This window comes from Dysidea avara, chromosome 13, assembly GCF_963678975.1.
Source record: "Dysidea avara chromosome 13, odDysAvar1.4, whole genome shotgun sequence".
Lineage (NCBI taxonomy): Eukaryota > Metazoa > Porifera > Demospongiae > Dictyoceratida > Dysideidae > Dysidea > Dysidea avara.
The window spans coordinates 18,759,004-18,777,949 of NC_089284.1; the positions used below are offsets into that span (position 1 = coordinate 18,759,004).

General features: G+C 39.5%; 1 protein-coding gene across 1 annotated transcript in view; it reads right to left on the minus strand.

Moving 5' to 3' along the window:
• Positions 1 to 1,304: 1,304 nt before the first annotated feature.
• Positions 1,305 to 18,946, minus strand: part of LOC136242074 (mannose-P-dolichol utilization defect 1 protein-like) — a 31,323-nt gene continuing 13,681 nt past the window's right edge. Inside the window, exons 5-7 of the mRNA XM_066033455.1 lie at positions 14,308 to 14,428; positions 14,086 to 14,130; positions 1,305 to 1,485 (exon numbers count right to left, since the gene is read on the minus strand). Of these exons, the coding sequence (XP_065889527.1) occupies positions 1,391 to 1,485; positions 14,086 to 14,130; positions 14,308 to 14,428 (261 nt within the window). The 3' untranslated portion in view covers positions 1,305 to 1,390. The remainder of the gene's footprint in view (positions 1,486 to 14,085; positions 14,131 to 14,307; positions 14,429 to 18,946) is intronic.

The following is an 18,946-nucleotide window of genomic DNA, read 5'->3' on the forward strand; positions in this document are numbered from 1 at the left end:
CATTGATAGGTGCATTACACCAAACAAAAGGTCTATTATCTAACATTTCTTATGGTTCAAATCAAACCAATCACAAAGAAGTAGCTACTTATTTTATTGAACTTCACTTCTCAGGGGCTAAAAAGCAGGCTACTTGACTTTGGTCTAGTTATGGCAATTGGTTTACCTGACCACACAAGTGACGTATGTGTACAATGTGTGTGATCCACCGTTCCTTACCTTACAATCCAATCTGTAGTCATGGCTACTGTTACAGTCTGCTATTAAAATTTCATAATAAAATGATTGTTTTTAATAAGAATTGTTTAAAGTGCTTCCAAACCCAAACTTGGCTGTGTATGGTGTACCAACTATGCCGGCATAATTGGACGATTTTAAATGTGCAATGTGTGTGCCAAAAATGCAGAACACACTATAGTACGTATGTGTTGAGCTGGATCCTCAAACATTTTATTGATGCAATTACACACAATCTTGAAATTTCACTCATTTGTAGCACTGCTTTTCCCGCTAAAAATATTTTAAACTCATTTTGTCAAATGTCTGACAATATTTATGGCCAATCAAAAATTTCACCATACATTTCCTATGGGAAGCCATAAAGTGCAGTGTCCATTACAGCCCTTTTCTGAACTTGTAATTCCATACATGTCTGTTGTTGACACCTTCATCTGGTTGGCTGAAATGTTAACTCTTGAGAAAAATCCATTTTTAATTTTTAGCCATTTCTTTTTTAAGGATCCAGCATACTATACACCCTAGTACTGCATTTCATAGCAAGAAAATGTGCAACGTTATTTTCGTTTATTTACATTTCACAGATATAAGATCTGAGATATGGCAGTCACTTACTGTAATACACAGCAGTCAGGAAAGGCTGATATAATCTCTAATAGGTTTTGAAAGCATAATAGGCTGGATTTTTGAGCACTGCTCAAAAGCATAATAGGCTATTTTCAAAGCATAATTGGCTCAATCAAGCCTTGCTGTTCAGTCTTTACAAATTTCATCCCCTTCAGTTCACTATTCAGTCCCTTCTTTTCTTTCAAATTGCCGCTTCAAGATTCAATATTGTCACAGATTCAGGGAACAGATCCCTTATAGTTAGAGCATGCAGATCTTAACTGGACAACAAACCATCACATTGCTATTTAGATAGCAGATCCCCCATCCCATTCTTAAGGACTAGTTGTAAAAAGTGTTTCTTAGCCACTGTTACTCCTACAAAGTCTAGTTTGATGTCATACTGTCATTAAGGGTAATGTCATTAGGAGTGACATAATTAGGGGCAGTTTCATTAGGGGTAATGTCAATAGAGGTACTAACATCTTGTGTACAACTACTAACAAATTATTGTACAATATTACATTGTCCTAATATACAATATTCATCATGTCTTGTGTTCTTTCTTCCCTCTGCCATAATAGAGTAGTAGAGCTACCATAATTGAGTTGAGTATTAGAGCAGTGTAGTAGTTGAGCAGAACTGTAAAATAATAACATATTATTATTACTTGTATGAGGGGGAGTCATTTATATTTTAGCCTTTCTTGAATATCCTCTTTGTGTGTGTGTGTGTGTGTGCGCGCGCGTAGTGTGTGTGCGTAGTGTATGTGTTATATAGCAAGATCTAGTAACTGTTCAATGAATTGTTACTAAATATTAAATGATTTGTTAGCTAAGCACTGCACATGCACTGACATTTACCTAACACATTTAGTTTTAACTTTTATCTTCTCACTATACTAACTGTTGTGTAATACTTGCAACATACAGACCATATAATAGTTGTAGTTATGTTGCATGTATACAGGAGAATCTATAGCCACACAAATGTCCACTCTATATACTTGTCTCTTTTTAGTGGAGCAGTATCATATAGGTTACTGGACATAGAAATTAATTTTACCTTTAGTAACCTTTCTAGCCATTGTCCTTATCTCCCTCAGGCATCATTTAAAACCATGCAAAAAATCCTGTGCATATTAATCAGATTCATAGTAAACTTTATATTATGTTCTTTATTTGTGCAGAAGTTCAAGGCAATCAAGTTATACGTTTATGTTTGCATGTTATAGAAATTTTTGCAAAGTGCATGAAAAAGAACCCCATGTCAGTACAGTGTCTATAGAGGTTATCTGTTTATGTCATTTTAAGTTAGTAACGGTGACTAGACACCATGTTTTTGAGGCAAAAATCAATGGGGCCCATGCAAGAAAATGAAACTTTCTGTGATTTTGTACAATTAAAGAAAAACTTGGGGAAATTGCTACACCGAGTGAGTTACTTATATTAATAGCCAATTGAAGAGCGGGAATAAAGGGGACTGTGTTAACTATGTGGTACAAGCTGACAAGCAGCTGGAGTTTAATGGCCCAGCATAGGTATGTAACAACTTTAAACAGGCTGTAGGACCACGTGTCCTACAGACCTTCAGCACTTGTGCTGTAAAGCCTTAATAAATAAAATAAATAAACAACAAATATATGACTCTTAATAGGGATTGGAAATGGCATCACGCACCCAGCATACTACCTGTACACATGACGTCACTGGTTAGATACGAGGCACGTTTTACTTGTTACCGCTTTGAAGAGCATGAAAGGACTAACATTTCTCTTTACTGTAGACTATCAGTGTAGGTTTAGTAGAATAATAAAGTTCTCTAAGGTTGAGTGATACAAGTTGCTTTGGTGGAAGTCACTGACTGGCCTTTCCCACAGAAGAAACTTGTCATATCGTGCCGTTTCAGTATCGCTTCTACACTGAGGTACGTTTCTGTTAGTGTAGCAGCTGTGTACACCTTCTAGTATCGATGATACGTGGCTTTTTAGAACCCCTTTGGTTATTAGAATTGAACAGTATGGTTTGTAAGCCACACCTCTAGTTTAAAAGCTGCGTATTTCCTTGGTTACAACTTGGTTAGGTGTTGTTGTACTGTCGTGTTTCTGCTCTCCTAATTCTGCACAGCTGCTGTCTAGCGTAACCATTTGTCTATCAAGCTTTAATCTAATGTCAAAGCTGTGGAACAAAGCTAGTAGGATAGTAGAACACTTCGCTCTTGGGTTCTAAATCACTCTCACAAAACTTTAAAACTTCATTAGGGGACAATTAAATTAGTATACGATACAAATTATGGAAACTACCCGTAACATTCGAAACAAGCCTATTTCTGGCACGTGACGCCATTTCCAATCCCTATTAAGAGTCGTATATCTATGCTTCCAGTTGCAAAATGATATTACTAAGCAACAAATAACATAATAAATGCACCACAGCTTTCTTGTTTTCACTAGCATTCTTCGGATTCTAATTCACTCTTGCTTTGCACATTCACAAGGATAACCTGTACTTATATGAAAAATGTTTAATGTGACGTCAAACGGATAACCTCTATACAACAGCGTGAGTACTTTGTGCTAAATATGAAAAGTGTTGATATGGAAAATTAACACCTTGATATGTGACCAGGTTTGCAAAAAAAGTAATTTAAACAGTTAGCTAGGCTGATGATTTTCACTGCTATCCTCCTGCCACTCGGCCCAATTTTTCAGAGCCCTGTGAAACCATAGTAGATGATCTGACACCTTGATACCACTCTGGAACAGACTTACCCAGATAGCATCAGTCAGGTGGACGGGTTTTGTGACTGCAACAAGTGCTCTCAGTGGATAAACTATTCTGGCCTCAAACTGGGCCTGTTGATTCACTCGTGTCTTCCATCCATTCCTTGCTCCTATGGGTTTCCCACCCACCCACCGCCCCTATTACTATCACCTGTGCGGGGGCGGATCTAGGGGGTGGGCCTTCCCCCCCCCCCCCCCCCCCCCTTCACTTTTAGGCTTTACTTGATCAATATGCTGAGAATTATAATGAAACTTTGTCTTAGCATAATTATATGATCACTAATAATATAAATACCACCTTATAAACATCTTTCCAAGGCATTATCAGTGGATTTATGCTAAAGGTTATGCAACAAGGACCCGGATCAGCATTGGAGGTGTACAAGATCGAGATACTCTAATAGAACAGTCACCTAACTACTCTAATAGAACAGTCACCTAACTACTTTAATAAAACATTCAGTGTAAGCATAAAAGTTGGTTCTGGTATGGAATTTTTCCAAATCTGCCTGTGCCTATACATACAATGAAGTGCATTGGTCTGTTTAAAAGGCTTGTTCATCTACTTGTGTAGTTATTACCAGTACCGGTATACTTAATTCAGGTACACAATTTCCATTGAAAATGCTCTCAGGTTCAATCTCGTATCATTCAAATTTCAGTTTCAACATTATTATTCTATCATGCATGCAATTGTGAGAGGGTGCATCATGTACTTGGTTGTCTGAACCTACCCAAATTTTTCTGTTAGCAAATGCTGCAGAGAGCCATACACACACACATATATATATATATAAAGGCAGTATATAAGATATCTACAGGCAGAAATATGCATTTTATGTGGAAATGTCTCCAAATTGCAGTATTTTAGCATCTATTTTTCAAAAATTTCCTGGGGGCCCCTAGTTCCAGCATGCTTTGCACACCTCCACCCAAGAGAATAGTACCTCGAGTTAGCTCCCCCTTTTTATAAATCCTAGATCCGCCCCTGCTGTGATATACCCACCCCCGCTGTGATATACCCACCCCCGCTGTGATATACCCACCCCCGCTGTGATATACCCACCCCCACCCCAAAAAACCTTCAAAATGCCAAAATTTCTGGTGGAATAATTAATGCAATACAGTGGAACCTCTCTATTATGGGCATCTTGGGAGCCAGAACTTTTGCTGTAATATAGAGGTTTCCTCTTTCAGAGATTATTAACCAGATCTGTTGGGAGCAAAATGTTTATCCTTAATAGGCAGTGTTGGGGCAATTACATTTTAAAAGTAACTCATTACATCTTGCAACTTAGTTACAGTTACATATTACCCATAAAATAAAACAACTATAATAATATTACTTTGTGTCCACAGCCTTAAGGGTGCTAGCGGGTTTTTGAAGCCATTCAAGGGACAACCCACATAACCACATGCGGCTGTTACATCATAATTGGCAATATTACACATACTCAAAGTATCCGTGTTAGGCGGCTGTGTTTTGCGCCAAAGAAATTGGCCAAGAAACAGCCTGTTTCGTTTGAAAATCATCATGAAAATGATCGTCTAGGCGCCCAAGAGTGAATTAGCCTGAAAGTAAGTGCTAGTTTTGAAGACACGTGCGAACGCAAGCTGATTTGTAGCCAACACAAGCTGAAGAAGTGCAAAGACAAATTCCTGCGCTAAGTTTCCACAAGTTTATTGAAGAATCTTCACAGCGAAGTTGATGCTTGTGCAAGCAGCCAGTATCTCGGAATAAAAAAAATGTATGGAGTAACTTTGAGAGATTATAGCGCGTGAATGAAACAAGGTACAATCTTATACTTTGGTCTCTGTATAGTAGAAAGTTAGGTCAATCTTCGAAGCAGTAGTTTAGATTCCTGTAGCTTCCTTTTTGCCTGTATCAAAGATAAAAAGAACAGCATTTATGTGGCTTCAAAAGGCGCACCTTATCATGTGACATGATTGTGTTGTTGGACAATGTGTAAATCTTGGTCATAATTGTATTCAAGAGAAAGAAACTGGTCAATAAGCTGCTTTGTTACATCGTTGTGGCTAGACATTACTCAGTGGATTAGTAGTAACTTAGGGGTCATCCATAATTTTCAGCATTTTCGCAAGCGTACAGAGCGTACGCTGGGGGGGAGGGGGTAAATCCAATGCGTACGCTTTTTAATAATGTTGATATTAGTAGCGCTATATAAAAATAATTCTAAATAATTTAGCATGCGCATACAATTTCAGTATCAAGATAGCGAAATGTGAGTTGCAGCTCGAGGCAAGGCAGTTTCTTCTTGAACTCGCTAGGCATCCAGATAGTGTACACAAGTCACCAACTAATCATTACCAGCATTTCGTAAACGCCTTTGTTGTGACGAACGATACGAAAATAAAGAGGGCGTGAAGCGCGCAAGTAGAGTGGAAGGAGCGAGTTGTTTACAGCAAAGAGCACTATGTGGCAGCACTGAAAAAAGCTGCGCAACACTTGAAGTGGAGCAGGACAAGGCGTATTGATTCATTTTTCAAGGTACAATATATAAACAGGCTATACCACGTAGCTAGCTGTACATTAGGTATGCAGGTAGCCATGACTAGGCCATGTTAGGTAATAGCCAGGATCGCTTTCAGTAAAAAACTGTTTTCACTGTACTTAAAGCACGTAGCTGTACAGTACTAAATGGTTAGATTGATAGGTTTAGCACTATTTCATACATGCAGGATTGTAACTTGCCAGATAGCCGGTTTAATTTATAGAAGTAGTGTTTACAAATAGGTGACTTGCACAATGTATTGAACGACAGCTACCTATAACTTGTTTTCTTTGCAGACAAGCACAGTGAATGAAGAAACTGTAGCAGTAGAAGATGACGTCAGTAGTGGTGCTGAAGCTCATGATAATGTACAAAGTGTTGTAACTCAGCAAGTTAGTACAGGTGTTTCAAGCTGTAGTACTGATGATAATTTGATGCATTATATTGAAGACAGCCAACAGATAGCCATTTCTGTGATGTGCACATTTCCGTTATGTTTTTACCAGTGAAGCTGACAAGGAGCGCCACACATGCCTGATACACAGTGGAACTAGGTCACGAGAGGAATCAGAATCTACTTCACAGTCAAAGAAGTCCAAAGTTGAGATAAAATGTCTTGTTTATGGTGAAATTTATCCCACCAAATACCAGCTTCAGAAACACCAGACTGAACAAAATTACAAAATGGAAAGGGGAAGACCTAAAAAGAAATAAGTATATGACTGTCACACAAATTCACACATGTAAATAACTTCTTGTGTGATTGATCTGTCTGCATTTCCTACAGTGTAAAAACAGCAACAATAACTCTTAAAAACAATTTCATATGTGACATACACACATACATACATACAACAATTTACGATCGATATCAACATTTTTAATAGTACGCTTTTAGGTGGGGGGGAGGGGGTTATGGAAAAGAGTACTCTCTGTACTCTTGTGAAAATGCTGAAAATTATGGATGACCCCTTAGTTACTTGTAGTAATAATATTACTAGACTTGTTACAGTAACTTCATTACTTAGGTAATACGTAACATTTGCAAGTAAAGTAACTTGCACAATTGTTCATGTCATAACATAGTTTGGGGTTATCTTAATACACCACTGTTTATTTCTACAGTGAAACTGAGTGCTGACCTATCATGAACCACGGTAGTGGGTTCATAATAGGGATCGCCCATGTTTTTTGCAAAAATCCTAATAGAACGCACACCTAAAAACCACCTTGAAAAGCATCCTTCAACTCACAACATCCCTCTGGTGGTTCTTTGCAATGAGTATTGGTCCACTAGTAAGTATCAAGTGGAAAGGAAACAGTATGTGTATTTCAGACAAAACTGAAATATGCCCGTTTGTTCATATTATTATTATTATTATTATTATTCACTAGGACCGCATCACATACAACCAAGTACATATACCAACGTGACAGCCCCCAGGTGAGGCTATTAGGTGGTGAAGGCATGATCCCCAAATCAACTCAATATGTCACAGTAGTGACAGATACAACACAATAGTGGCATCGTAACTAAAGGCCACCAGTAGCTAAGCGCGAGTACATCATTGGTGTGGTAATGGCACAGTGATGTGTACACAGTATATGTAATTATGTATATAAAACATACAGGAGGGAACTATACATTATTGCAGTATTGTATGCAGCAATACATTATAGGCAACATCACCAGATAAAAATTATTAGCCAATATACAGCACAGTATATCAACATCAACTAGAGCTAAATAAGGTTCATCAGTGGTGTATAGCAATGGCACAGTGACGGGTGACACACTATAATTATGCATACACAACTTGCAGGAGATAGCTACACAATACTGTAGGAGTACGCAAGCCAGATGAACCAGATAAAGGAAGACAGCCAAGCCAGCCAGAACCTAGTAACTAAGTCAGGTGAAGGCAGCTAAAGATTAAGCATGTATTGAATTGCCTGACACCAACACAAAGGAAGTTAGCCATGTCAGCTGCACAAGACAAGATTGTTTACTTGTATTTCATATTGTAAAGAGCGTGGCATGTGTTTTAATGTTTTCTTGTATTGTTAATTAATAAATATTTTATGTGACTGGCAGCTTGCATGGAGACGTTACAAACATAAAAACTTACTTGTAATCTTCTTGTATTCGTGTAAAGTGGCCTCTCGCTCTCCTGAAGTCACTTCACCGACATTCGCTAATCTTCTTCGTGCAATCTATAATTAAGCAAGGGTGTGGTACTGGGTGTTATATAGAATTACATGTATGGTCAAGTCATCAGCACGAACGGGCGCAACGATTATACGTTTGTTCCTTCGTTCACAGGCGAATCAATCCCCGGTTAGTTTATGTCTCTAGGTGTCGTAGTTTTCTCAAACATTAATTATTTATTTATTATTTATGACGTAATTTTGACCGTGTTTTGTATTATTCTTAGTACTACTAGGACCGCGTCACATACAACCAAGTACATACACCAACGTTGCAACCTACCCATTGGGCAAGTATAAACAGTGCCATAGCCAGCACTCAGAGCAGTGTGTGTGTACCGGTGGAAATGATACATATGCATACGTACACAGGCAAGGGAGTTTAACTGGCATCAGAAAACCACAATACTAAAACACAACCTACACAAAACCAAGTTAAGTTAGCTATATTGAAAGTAACTATATATTGTAGGTGTGACGTGTCTCTGAAGATGACTCAGCAGTGAAGTGAGGCTATGCAGAATAAGGGATATGGTGAAGGCACAATTAGCAATTGATCCCAATCAAGCCAATAGAGGGTTTGCATGCGAAAGTATTGTGGCGCGAATTATAAAAATGTTTAACAACTGTTGCTAGTCTGACATTTGTGAGGTTTACTTTTCAATGGAACGCAATGGGGCTAATGCACTTATTTCATCACCACGCTTTACCAAATAAGAGAATGTCTGTCAAAAGTTAGGATAAGGTTAGAAACAAACATTAAATAATAGCACTAAGTTGGACAAGCGTAATACCAATTTTTTGTCGATTAGTCGTGAACCCTAACACTTTGTACAATTTTGACTACGGCTATCCTAGTGACTAACCTAGCGAACATGTTCCATTCCACACTGAACCATTGACACTGGCTGTAGCCATCACTCGCTTACCCCACAAATGTCTGACAAGCAATGGTTGTTAAGTATTTTACGAAAATACGTCATAACGCATCACGCGTGCAATCCCTCTATATGGCACAACAGACTCTGTGTTGTAACTAGAGGCCACTGGTGACTCTGATGTGCCAGTATATCAGCGGTGTGGCACTGGCACAGTGATCACAGTCTATAATATTATGCATACAGCCATGCACAACATACAGGAGATAGTTACACATTGTTGTATATGCAGCACTGCATCGGCTTCTTGTTTAGCTACTACAGACTCACAGTAGAGTAGTAGTTAAGCCGAGTGGAAAATAATTCCAGCAGCTAGCAAGCCAGATGAAGGATGAAGATGTATAATACAACTACCATTACAAGTATAACATTACTCATTACCTTGTTGTTCCAGCTGGTTGTTTATGAGTGCATCAGCTGGTATCCCAACTGGTCATCAGCTGGTTGTTCACTGCATGACGCCTGGAGCACATATCCTGCATACAAAAACACAGTTACAAACATTTAAACATACTTGTAATGTGTGTTGTTTGTAAGGTGGCCTCTGGCTCTGCTGTAGTCACTCTGTGGAGGTTTATTAATCTTCTCCTTCGAGCAATCTGTAATTAAACAAGGGTGTGGTGCTGGGCGTTATATAGAATTACATGTACGGTAAAGTCATCAGCACGAACAGGCGTACTTATTATACCGTTGTGCCTTCATTCACAGGTGAATCTATCCCCGCTTAGTTCATGTCTCTAGGCCTCGTAGTTTTCTCAAACATTATTTATTATTAATGACATAATTTTAACAGCATTTCGTATTATTCTTAGTACTTGGTTGTATAATAATATTATTATTATTGTTTCACAGGCATAGTGAAGTTTACAAGGAGAATCCTGGGATAAAAAGTAGCAAGGCTTGCTGAATGGGTCATTGTGCATGTCCATGACCTATTTTTGATTTCGTTTTTGGATGGAAACAGCCCAACCCTGGTGATTATTGTACGTGGGCGGGTTATCCAGATTAAATACTCTAATAGAGCAGTCATTTAAATACTCTAATAATGCAGTCAAGTGTATAACAACAATCCTTGCACTGAATTTGACAGTTATTAAAGGCACCAGTAATGTAAATTGTTGCTCATATTGGGAGACTCTCAGTCTGTATGCACATTGCAATTTAATCAGTTTCACGTTTGTACTGAAACGTTGACGGTGTTACTATGCAGAATGCAAAATTACACTATTCGCCACAGTCTTCATTATCAATCAAAGAAATCCATGTTAATTTGTACACATGATATTGTAGTCAATAGCATGAGAAGATATTGCTGAGGAGATGATGTGTCCCAACAACTTACAGCAAATACTAGTCTATAGGTCTATAGTTCGATGGATTAGTACGCGGGCCTTTCTTGTATATTGGTGTTACATATGCCCTCTACCAGTCTGAAGGGAGTTCACCCTGATGTATAATGCAGTCAAGTGTATAACAACAATCCTTGCACTGAATTAAAGGTACCAGTAATGTAAATTGTAGCTCATATTAGGAGACTCTCAGTCTGTATGTACATTGCAATTTGATCAGTTTCATGTGTGTACTGAAATGTTGATGGTGTTACTATGCAGAATGCAAAATTATTCACAACAGTCTTCTTCATAATCCATTACTGGATTAATAAAAAGTACACAAACTAGATGAATAAAAAATTGTAAATTTTAAAATGGGAATAGGGATCACTGAAAAAAGCCACAAAACAAGAAGGGATCGCTGGGGTGGTAATGTAAACCACAAATCCCTATTTTGACTCTGTCATAAATCTTTAGTTACATGCTCTGTCATTTTGAAGTGAGTCAAAATAGGGATTTGTGATTTACATTACCACCCCAGCGATCCCTTCCTGTTTTGTGGCTTTTTTCAGCGATTCCTATTCCCATTTTAAAATTACCAATTTTTTATTCATCTAGTAGTATGTACAAGTTGAGCTGGATCCTGAAAAACAGCTAAAAATTAAAAGTGGATTTTTTTTCTCAAGAGAGTTAACATTTCAGCCAACCACAGATGATTAGTGGTAACAGCAAAGGTGTCAACAACAACACATGTATGATTTGGCTTGATTACAAGTTCGGGAAAGGACTGTAATGGACACTATACCTATGTGGCTTCCCACAGGAAATGTATGGCAAAAATTTTGATTGGCCGTAAATATATGTCAGACATTTTAGCGAAAAGATTTTGAATTATCTTTAGCGGGTCAAGCAGTACTACAAATGAGCCAAATTTCAAGATTGTGTGTAATTACATCATCCATGACTTATTAAATGTTTTTGAGGATTCAGTTCAACGTGTACATACTATAGGTAGTGATAAATCAGTAGTGATTGATTGTAAGGTTGCCACGAAGGGTCTGGTGAGTAGAGGTGTACCGATACATATCGTATCGGTGGCCGATATAGAAATTTCTACTATATCGGTGGGAGCCAATATTGCTGCTAAAAACCGATACGATACACCGATATACAACTGAACTATCCTGAGGCAGACATGGGGCCAAGTACACTTAAAAGTACTTAAGTAAAGTACAAGTACATGCTGGAAATACTTAAGTAAAGTACAAGTACATTTTGCTGTAGTAAAATATGTACTGTATTCAGTGTATTGTAGTATGTAAGTGTACCTAGGGGTATGGTACTTTCAGGTTTTTGTCAGCCATTCTCTCTCTTAAACCCTTAAATAAATAGCAGCAATGCTTTTGTTTGCTGGAATGCTATGACATCATTAATCATGGCTACACAATGCATAGTAAGGTTGAGGAAGGCACTAAAATAATTGCAAGAAGTTGCTTCATACAATTTTGTTATTCTCATTATACACCCATTGTGTACATACTACGTATAACGTCTGTAGTACTTACAAGTACTTTAAGTACTCAAGTACTTAGCAAAGTACTTGAGTATAAGTACAAGTACACTGGGGAAATTAAGGAAGTATTTAAGTAAAGTACAAGTACTTTCAAATCTGTACTTAAGTGTACTTAAGTATAAGTACTCATGTACTTGGCCCCATGTCTGTCCTGAGGACACTGTCCAATGATCAAGCCACATTATAAACCCTAATATTTAGCTAACAAGGGCAGGTAACAGTAGTTATCTTCCTTTTCACCTGCTTGTATAAAAGCGTTACGCTACATGAAGCCATATAAGTACATGTATAATCACCGTTTTGTTGTCACAAAGCTTACCAATAATACAACAAATATTCATAGTGGTGAGCCTGGAGAAACAGCAATAAGATGAACTAATAGCACAGCATAAAACAACCAGCCAACTCTACAAGCCATTAAAATGCGGACTAATCTTGGCAGGGGCATATATTAAAATATTTGTGGGTGACTTATAGTCTGAGCTATCAATAGAGGCCACACCACTATGGGTAACCAAGCATAGCCAATAACCTTTAAGACTGTCTTCTGTAGTAAAACATGGCATATGTGGTTCCTCAAATATAAATAAATACACTTAGTTATATCGGTATATCAGATCGGTATTGTATCGGTTTCAAAATGATTAATCCATATTGGATTGGTATCGGATTGGTTTAGTTTTCTTATATCGGTACATCTCTGCTGGTGAGATATGGGGATGGGCACAATCCTCTGTGTGAAAGTGTATCTTTGTTTTTCACCAATTTTCAACAGAAAAGTAACAGTAAAGGTCACCAAAGGTCAAATTTGGGATGTTCTTATATTCCTGTCCTAATACTGTTAATTATTTTATTATGAAAATAACAATTTAGTACTATTTGTACCAACAGACTGACCATGGTAAAGCCCATACATTCACAACTACACACAACCACTTCACAGCTGGAGCAAACCACCATGATCCAGCTGAATATGCTCTTTCAAAATCAAATTATGCCCAAAAGTTTCTTGTTTATCAGTGACTGCTGAGAGAGAGACGTCTTGCTTTGTTAAGACAATATACAACGTAAGTACAGGGGTCTAGACTCAGGGGTATCATGCACTGGGTGGACAGTACAGGAGGCCTGGGCCACTGGGTGGACAGTACAGGAACACTGGGCCACTGGGTGGACAGTACAGGAACACTGGCAAGACTTACAGTATTACATTACATGTACAATACAAAAATAATAATTACAGCATGTAGAAAAGTTCAGTTTAGGCAAACCGATAGATCCCAGTCCAGGGAGGCTCTAGAATTAAAAATCCTGTATGAGTAGGAGACAGCAAGCAATGCGAGCGGCCTGCTCAAACAGGGATCTTATAGTCTTCTTCGTCACTTCACAAGCATTGGCCAGTTGGCAATTGTGTCCGGCATAAAATGGCCTAAACAACCAATCTCGATGGAAATGAGATTAACAGATAAACCAGAAAGCTGAAGGTCATATTGTAAACAGCCATACTGATCTTCCTTCCGAGCTCTAGTAGCCAAAAGATGTTGCTGGGTATTGGTGGGAATAGCTGTTCAAACAAACAGATGGAATTATTGGAAACCAACACTAAGTAGAGTGACTGCTCTAATAGATGTAATTTCTGTAGCTATATCAGTCAGACAACATAACACTATAGGATGCTCATTTCAGGTTGGCCACATGTAGTTTACAGAAGTATCCAAAAATTTCCTATTATCACGATAATGAGATAATGAAAATTTTTGCAATAACGATTATGACTTTTCACGATAATCAATTATTCACGATTATCGCACAGCACTACCAACATGTAGGTATAGCTATGGTCTTTAGCTGTACTTCTCAATACAACCCCTTGGTGAGAATGATGACACAAAGCTATTACCTTGTAAGTCTCCAGGAGCCAATATCGTCATGGTGAAACATCTTGCTGTGAGGGAAACAGCTAGTAACACATCAAGTATCATATTAGGGCAATAGTTGCTGTAAGACAAATAGCTGGCATTTGACTAACAAATTAGGCATGACAGTAACAAATTACCATGGTGATATATAATTTGACAAAATACCCTAAATCACCATTCCCCAAATATGGTTGTACACATACCAATATTGTTGTAGGTTGCAATGGACCAACTCATCAAGCTGAGATCACCGATGTGTTTGATCTTGATCAGTGCTCTGATCTGCATCACCTTGCCGGAGATCATGACAGGTAAGATAACCACCTACAATGTGAGCTCATGTGATGTATCAGGAAACCTTAGGATACACAACACATACTACATAGTGGCGAATTTAGGTGGGGGTGTGTGTCAAGGGGATTCCCTCTTAGTACTCTCAATGGCCAGACTATATGCTAATTAAAACCCACAACTAAATATATTTGAGTGTTGTATAAAGGTACGCAACTAGCTGTGTGTATATGAGTGATACCCTAGATTCCCTAAAAATTCGGCAGAAATAAATTAATTCCGTTCGTGTCTGGCCGAACAATTAGGAAAAAATGTACCAGCCAGGTGTTATTGTCGAAGTTTTAGGGATCTATCCCTAATACAGTCTGCACGCTTCATGGCTATGTTATTTGCGATCTGCTAACTGGTTAGCTAATTTCTGGATTTCTTTCTACAGGGACCAACAGGGACGCCTTGTGGCGGAACTGACAATACTGGCCGCAACACTCACTTGTAGAGATGATCAATGTCATTACTACATCGCTTTTGTATACAGTCACTTGACACTAATAATAATAGAAACCACAATCAATACTATTAAACTAGCTATCTCGTGATAATTAATTAAATCTCACTAGCTCCCAGTTGCTGTATGAAGTGTTCCATGACTTAACAGAGCATTATATCTGAGGATGTATCATGTTTGTGGGCTCCAGGAGAGATGTTATTCTGTGAACAGAAATGAAGATCGTTTTGTGGTAGCCGTTCCGTCACACGATGATATCGTTGGGCACGTTCGTTCCGTGAACAATTTCACACTTGGTGCTTCATCCAGCATCGAGGTAGCATATTATGTGAGGTCACTGGGAATCCTCAGTACTAAAGAAACCTTCGTCAACTAGTACTCCAAGTGCCGAAAAATTAGCGCGCTTGTAATAGAAACTTTCTTTCTGCTTGCCGAAATTTAGAGCACATTGCGTTCAAAGTATGGGGAGTGTCGAATATTTAGAGATGTCGAAATTTTAGGGAATCTACGGTATTGTGTAATCAAACAAAATTTCTAACACAAATAGTAGTGATGGGTGATACCAGGATTTTCAGAACGATACAATATCGATAGGATATTGACTAAAATTGACCAATATTGATACTTTTCGATACGATATTGCAACATTAATTTGCACGTGTAAATTGCTCATAATTTGATAGTAGGTAGCTATGGCTATACACAATGGGGATTTCCGCCCACATACAGTGATTTGAAAATTGCTGAAGGTAATGGAAAGCTATTAAATAAGCTAAACTGTAGTGTTGTTTTAGTACAGCAAATTCATTTTAGTTTAGTTCTAGTTCCCATAACCCCCTACAGTTTTAGTTAGTTTTAGTTCTAGTACCCTATATTTCTGTAATTTTAGTTAGTATTTTAGTTTGTGTGTTAGATATCTTCACATATACTAACCTTGGTAGCATGCCCTAGACTTCCAGAAACTTTAGATTTGGTGTTTTGATAGAATTTTCCCATTTTAGACTATGATATAGCTCATTTTAGAGGGTTACTAAATCACTTAGTCACCTGACATGCTCATTTAGTCACCTACACATGTTCATTCAGTAACCCGCCCTCAGGCAATTTTGTACGTGAAAAATAATTATAACATGAAAAGTACACTGGAGTACTTGATAATACTGTAATACAATTCTACTCCGTGTTCTGCGAATAATTCTGGAGAAATAGTAGACTAAGCGGCATATCTACTATAGCTCTAGCTGTTACTCTGGTTACCGGTCGAATAATTATTTTTGTGGGCGCTGTAAGGACTTCAGGAAGAAACCGTTCTGCTGTTCTGCATTGCTCTTTCATGCCACCCTAATGCTCTGGCTATAAAGGTATGTACTTTAAACCATAGTCTAAATAAGTTAGACACTGCAACCAACGTGAACTAAGCGATTTAGTAACCCCTCTGGCCCTTAGTAGCGCCCTCGCTATGCTCGGGACGCTACAGCCTCAGGCCATCAGGGTTACTAAATCGTTTAGTTCCCTTGGTCTTGGTGTCTAACTATTATTTATATCGATGAGGCAAACTGGACCGAGAATCCAATTCTTCAATTAATGCACAAAATTCACTGTTATCTACTAAATTCAGTGGTACATTGTTAGCACCGATAAAGGTTGCAAGATGAAATGTATAATAGCCTTATGTTTATTGCTGTTAGGGCTGCACAATTTAAATCCTAAACTATGTATTGGCAAGGAGGACTGTTTTAACTGGCTAGAAGAACCTCTCCTTTCTTTTTCCTTTGTCTTTTCAATTTCAGCTGCTTCAAAATATTTATAAGTGTCAGTATGGCATGTCTTCAAATGCTTCTTCAAGTTTATAGAATATTGTCCTTTAAATTCTTTATATACCACAAATCAAACCATCAGTACTTTTCACAGTACACTCACTTTTGTCCTTGATCTTATCGTACCTGAAGTAGTTCCACACTCCACTTGACTTAGGCCTTCCACCTGGTTCCAGGTTAGTCCAGCTTTGCCTACACTTGGAGCTTATAATCCATCAATAATCCGACAGGTTAAAAAAAGGGCACAATGATAATGTCCAGTGACAGTGTTGATGCACACTGCATCAGACTGTCCCTGGTCCCAGGACTATCCATGCATTCTCCCTGTGCAGATGGAGGTTGCTCAATTGGCTGGTCAGACTGTCCCTGGTCCCAGGACTATCCATGCATTCTCCCTGTACAGATGGAAGTTGCTCAATTGGCTGGTCGGACTGTCCCTGGTCCCAGGACAATCCATGCATTCTGCCTGTACAGATGGAAGTTGCTCAATTGGCTGGTCAGACTGTCCCTGGTCCCAGAACTATCCATGCATTCTGCCTGTACAGATGGAGGTTGCTCAATTGGCTGGTCAGACTGTCCCTGGTCCCAGGACTATCCATGCATTCTCCCTAGGCCTGTACAGATGGAAGTTGCTCAATTGGCTGGTCGGACTATGCCTGGTCCCAGGACTATCCATGCATTCTCCCTGAACAGATGGAAGTTGCTCAATTGACTGGTCGGACTGTCCTTGGTCCCAGGACTATCCATGCATTCTCCCTGTACAGATGGAAGTTGCCCAATTGGCTTGTCGGACTGTCCCTGGTCCCAGGACTATCCATGCATTCTCCCTGTACAGATGGAAGTTGCACAATTGGCTGGTCGGACTGTCCCTGGTCCCAGGACCATCCATGCATTCTCCCTGTACAGACGGAAGTTGCTCAATTGACTGGTCGGACTGTCCCTGGTCCCAGGACAATCCATGCATTCTCCCTGTACAGATGGAAGTTGCTCAATTGGCTTGTCGGACTGTCCCTGGTCCCAGGACAATCCATGCATTCTCCCTGTACAGATGGAAGTTGCTCAATTGGCTTGTCGGACTGTCCCTGGTCCCAGGACTATCCATGCATTCTCCCTGTACAGATGGAAGTTGCCCAATTGGCTGGTCGGACTGTCCCTGGTCCCAGGACTATCCATGCATTCTGCCTGTACAGATGGAGGTTGCTCAATTGGCTGGTCAGACTGTCCCTGGTCCCAGGACTATCCATGCATTCTCCCTAGGCCTGTACAGATGGAAGTTGCTCAATTGGCTGGTCGGACTATGCCTGGTCCCAGGACTATCCATGCATTCTCCCTGTACAGATGGAAGTTGCTCAATTGGCTTGTCGGACTGTCCTTGGTCCCAGGACTATCCATGCATTCTCCCTGTACAGATGGAAGTTGCCCAATTGGCTTGTCGGACTGTCCCTGGTCCCAGGACTATCCATGCATTCTCCCTGAACAGATGGAAGTTGCCCAATTGGCTTGTCGGACTGTCCCTGGTCCCAGGACAATCCATGCATTCTACCTGTACAGATGGAAGTTGCACAATTGGCTGGTCGGACTGTCCCTGGTCCCAGGACCATCCATGCATTCTCCCTGTACAGATGGAAGTTGCACAATTGGCTGGTCGGACTGTCCCTGGTCCCAGGACCATCCATGCATTCTCCCTGTACAGATGGAAGTTGCTCAATTGACTGGTCGGACTGTCCCTGGTCCCAGGACAATCCATGCATTCTCCCTGTACAGATGGAAGTTGCTCAATTGGCTTGTCGGACTGTCCCTGGTCCCAGGACTATCCATGCATTCTCCCTGTACAGATGGAAGTTGCTCAATTGACTGGTCGGACTGTCCCTGGTCCCAGGACAATCCATGCATTCTCCCTGTACAGATGGAAGTTGCTGAATTGGCTTGTCGGACTGTCCCTGGTCCCAGGACAATCCATGCATTCTCCCTGTACAGATGGAAGTTGCTCAATTGGCTTGTCGGACTGTCCCTGGTCCCAGGACTATCCATGCATTCTCCCTGTACAGATGGAAGTTGCCCAATTGGCTTGTCGGACTGTCCCTGGTCCCAGGACTATCCATGCATTCTACCTGTACAGATGGAGGTTTCAGTTAAATAGGAAATTTTAAAAATTCAATAGAAACTTGTTGGAGATATATGGGAGTCATTATATGTACATATAGAGCAAACCTTGGAGAGCAATTTAAA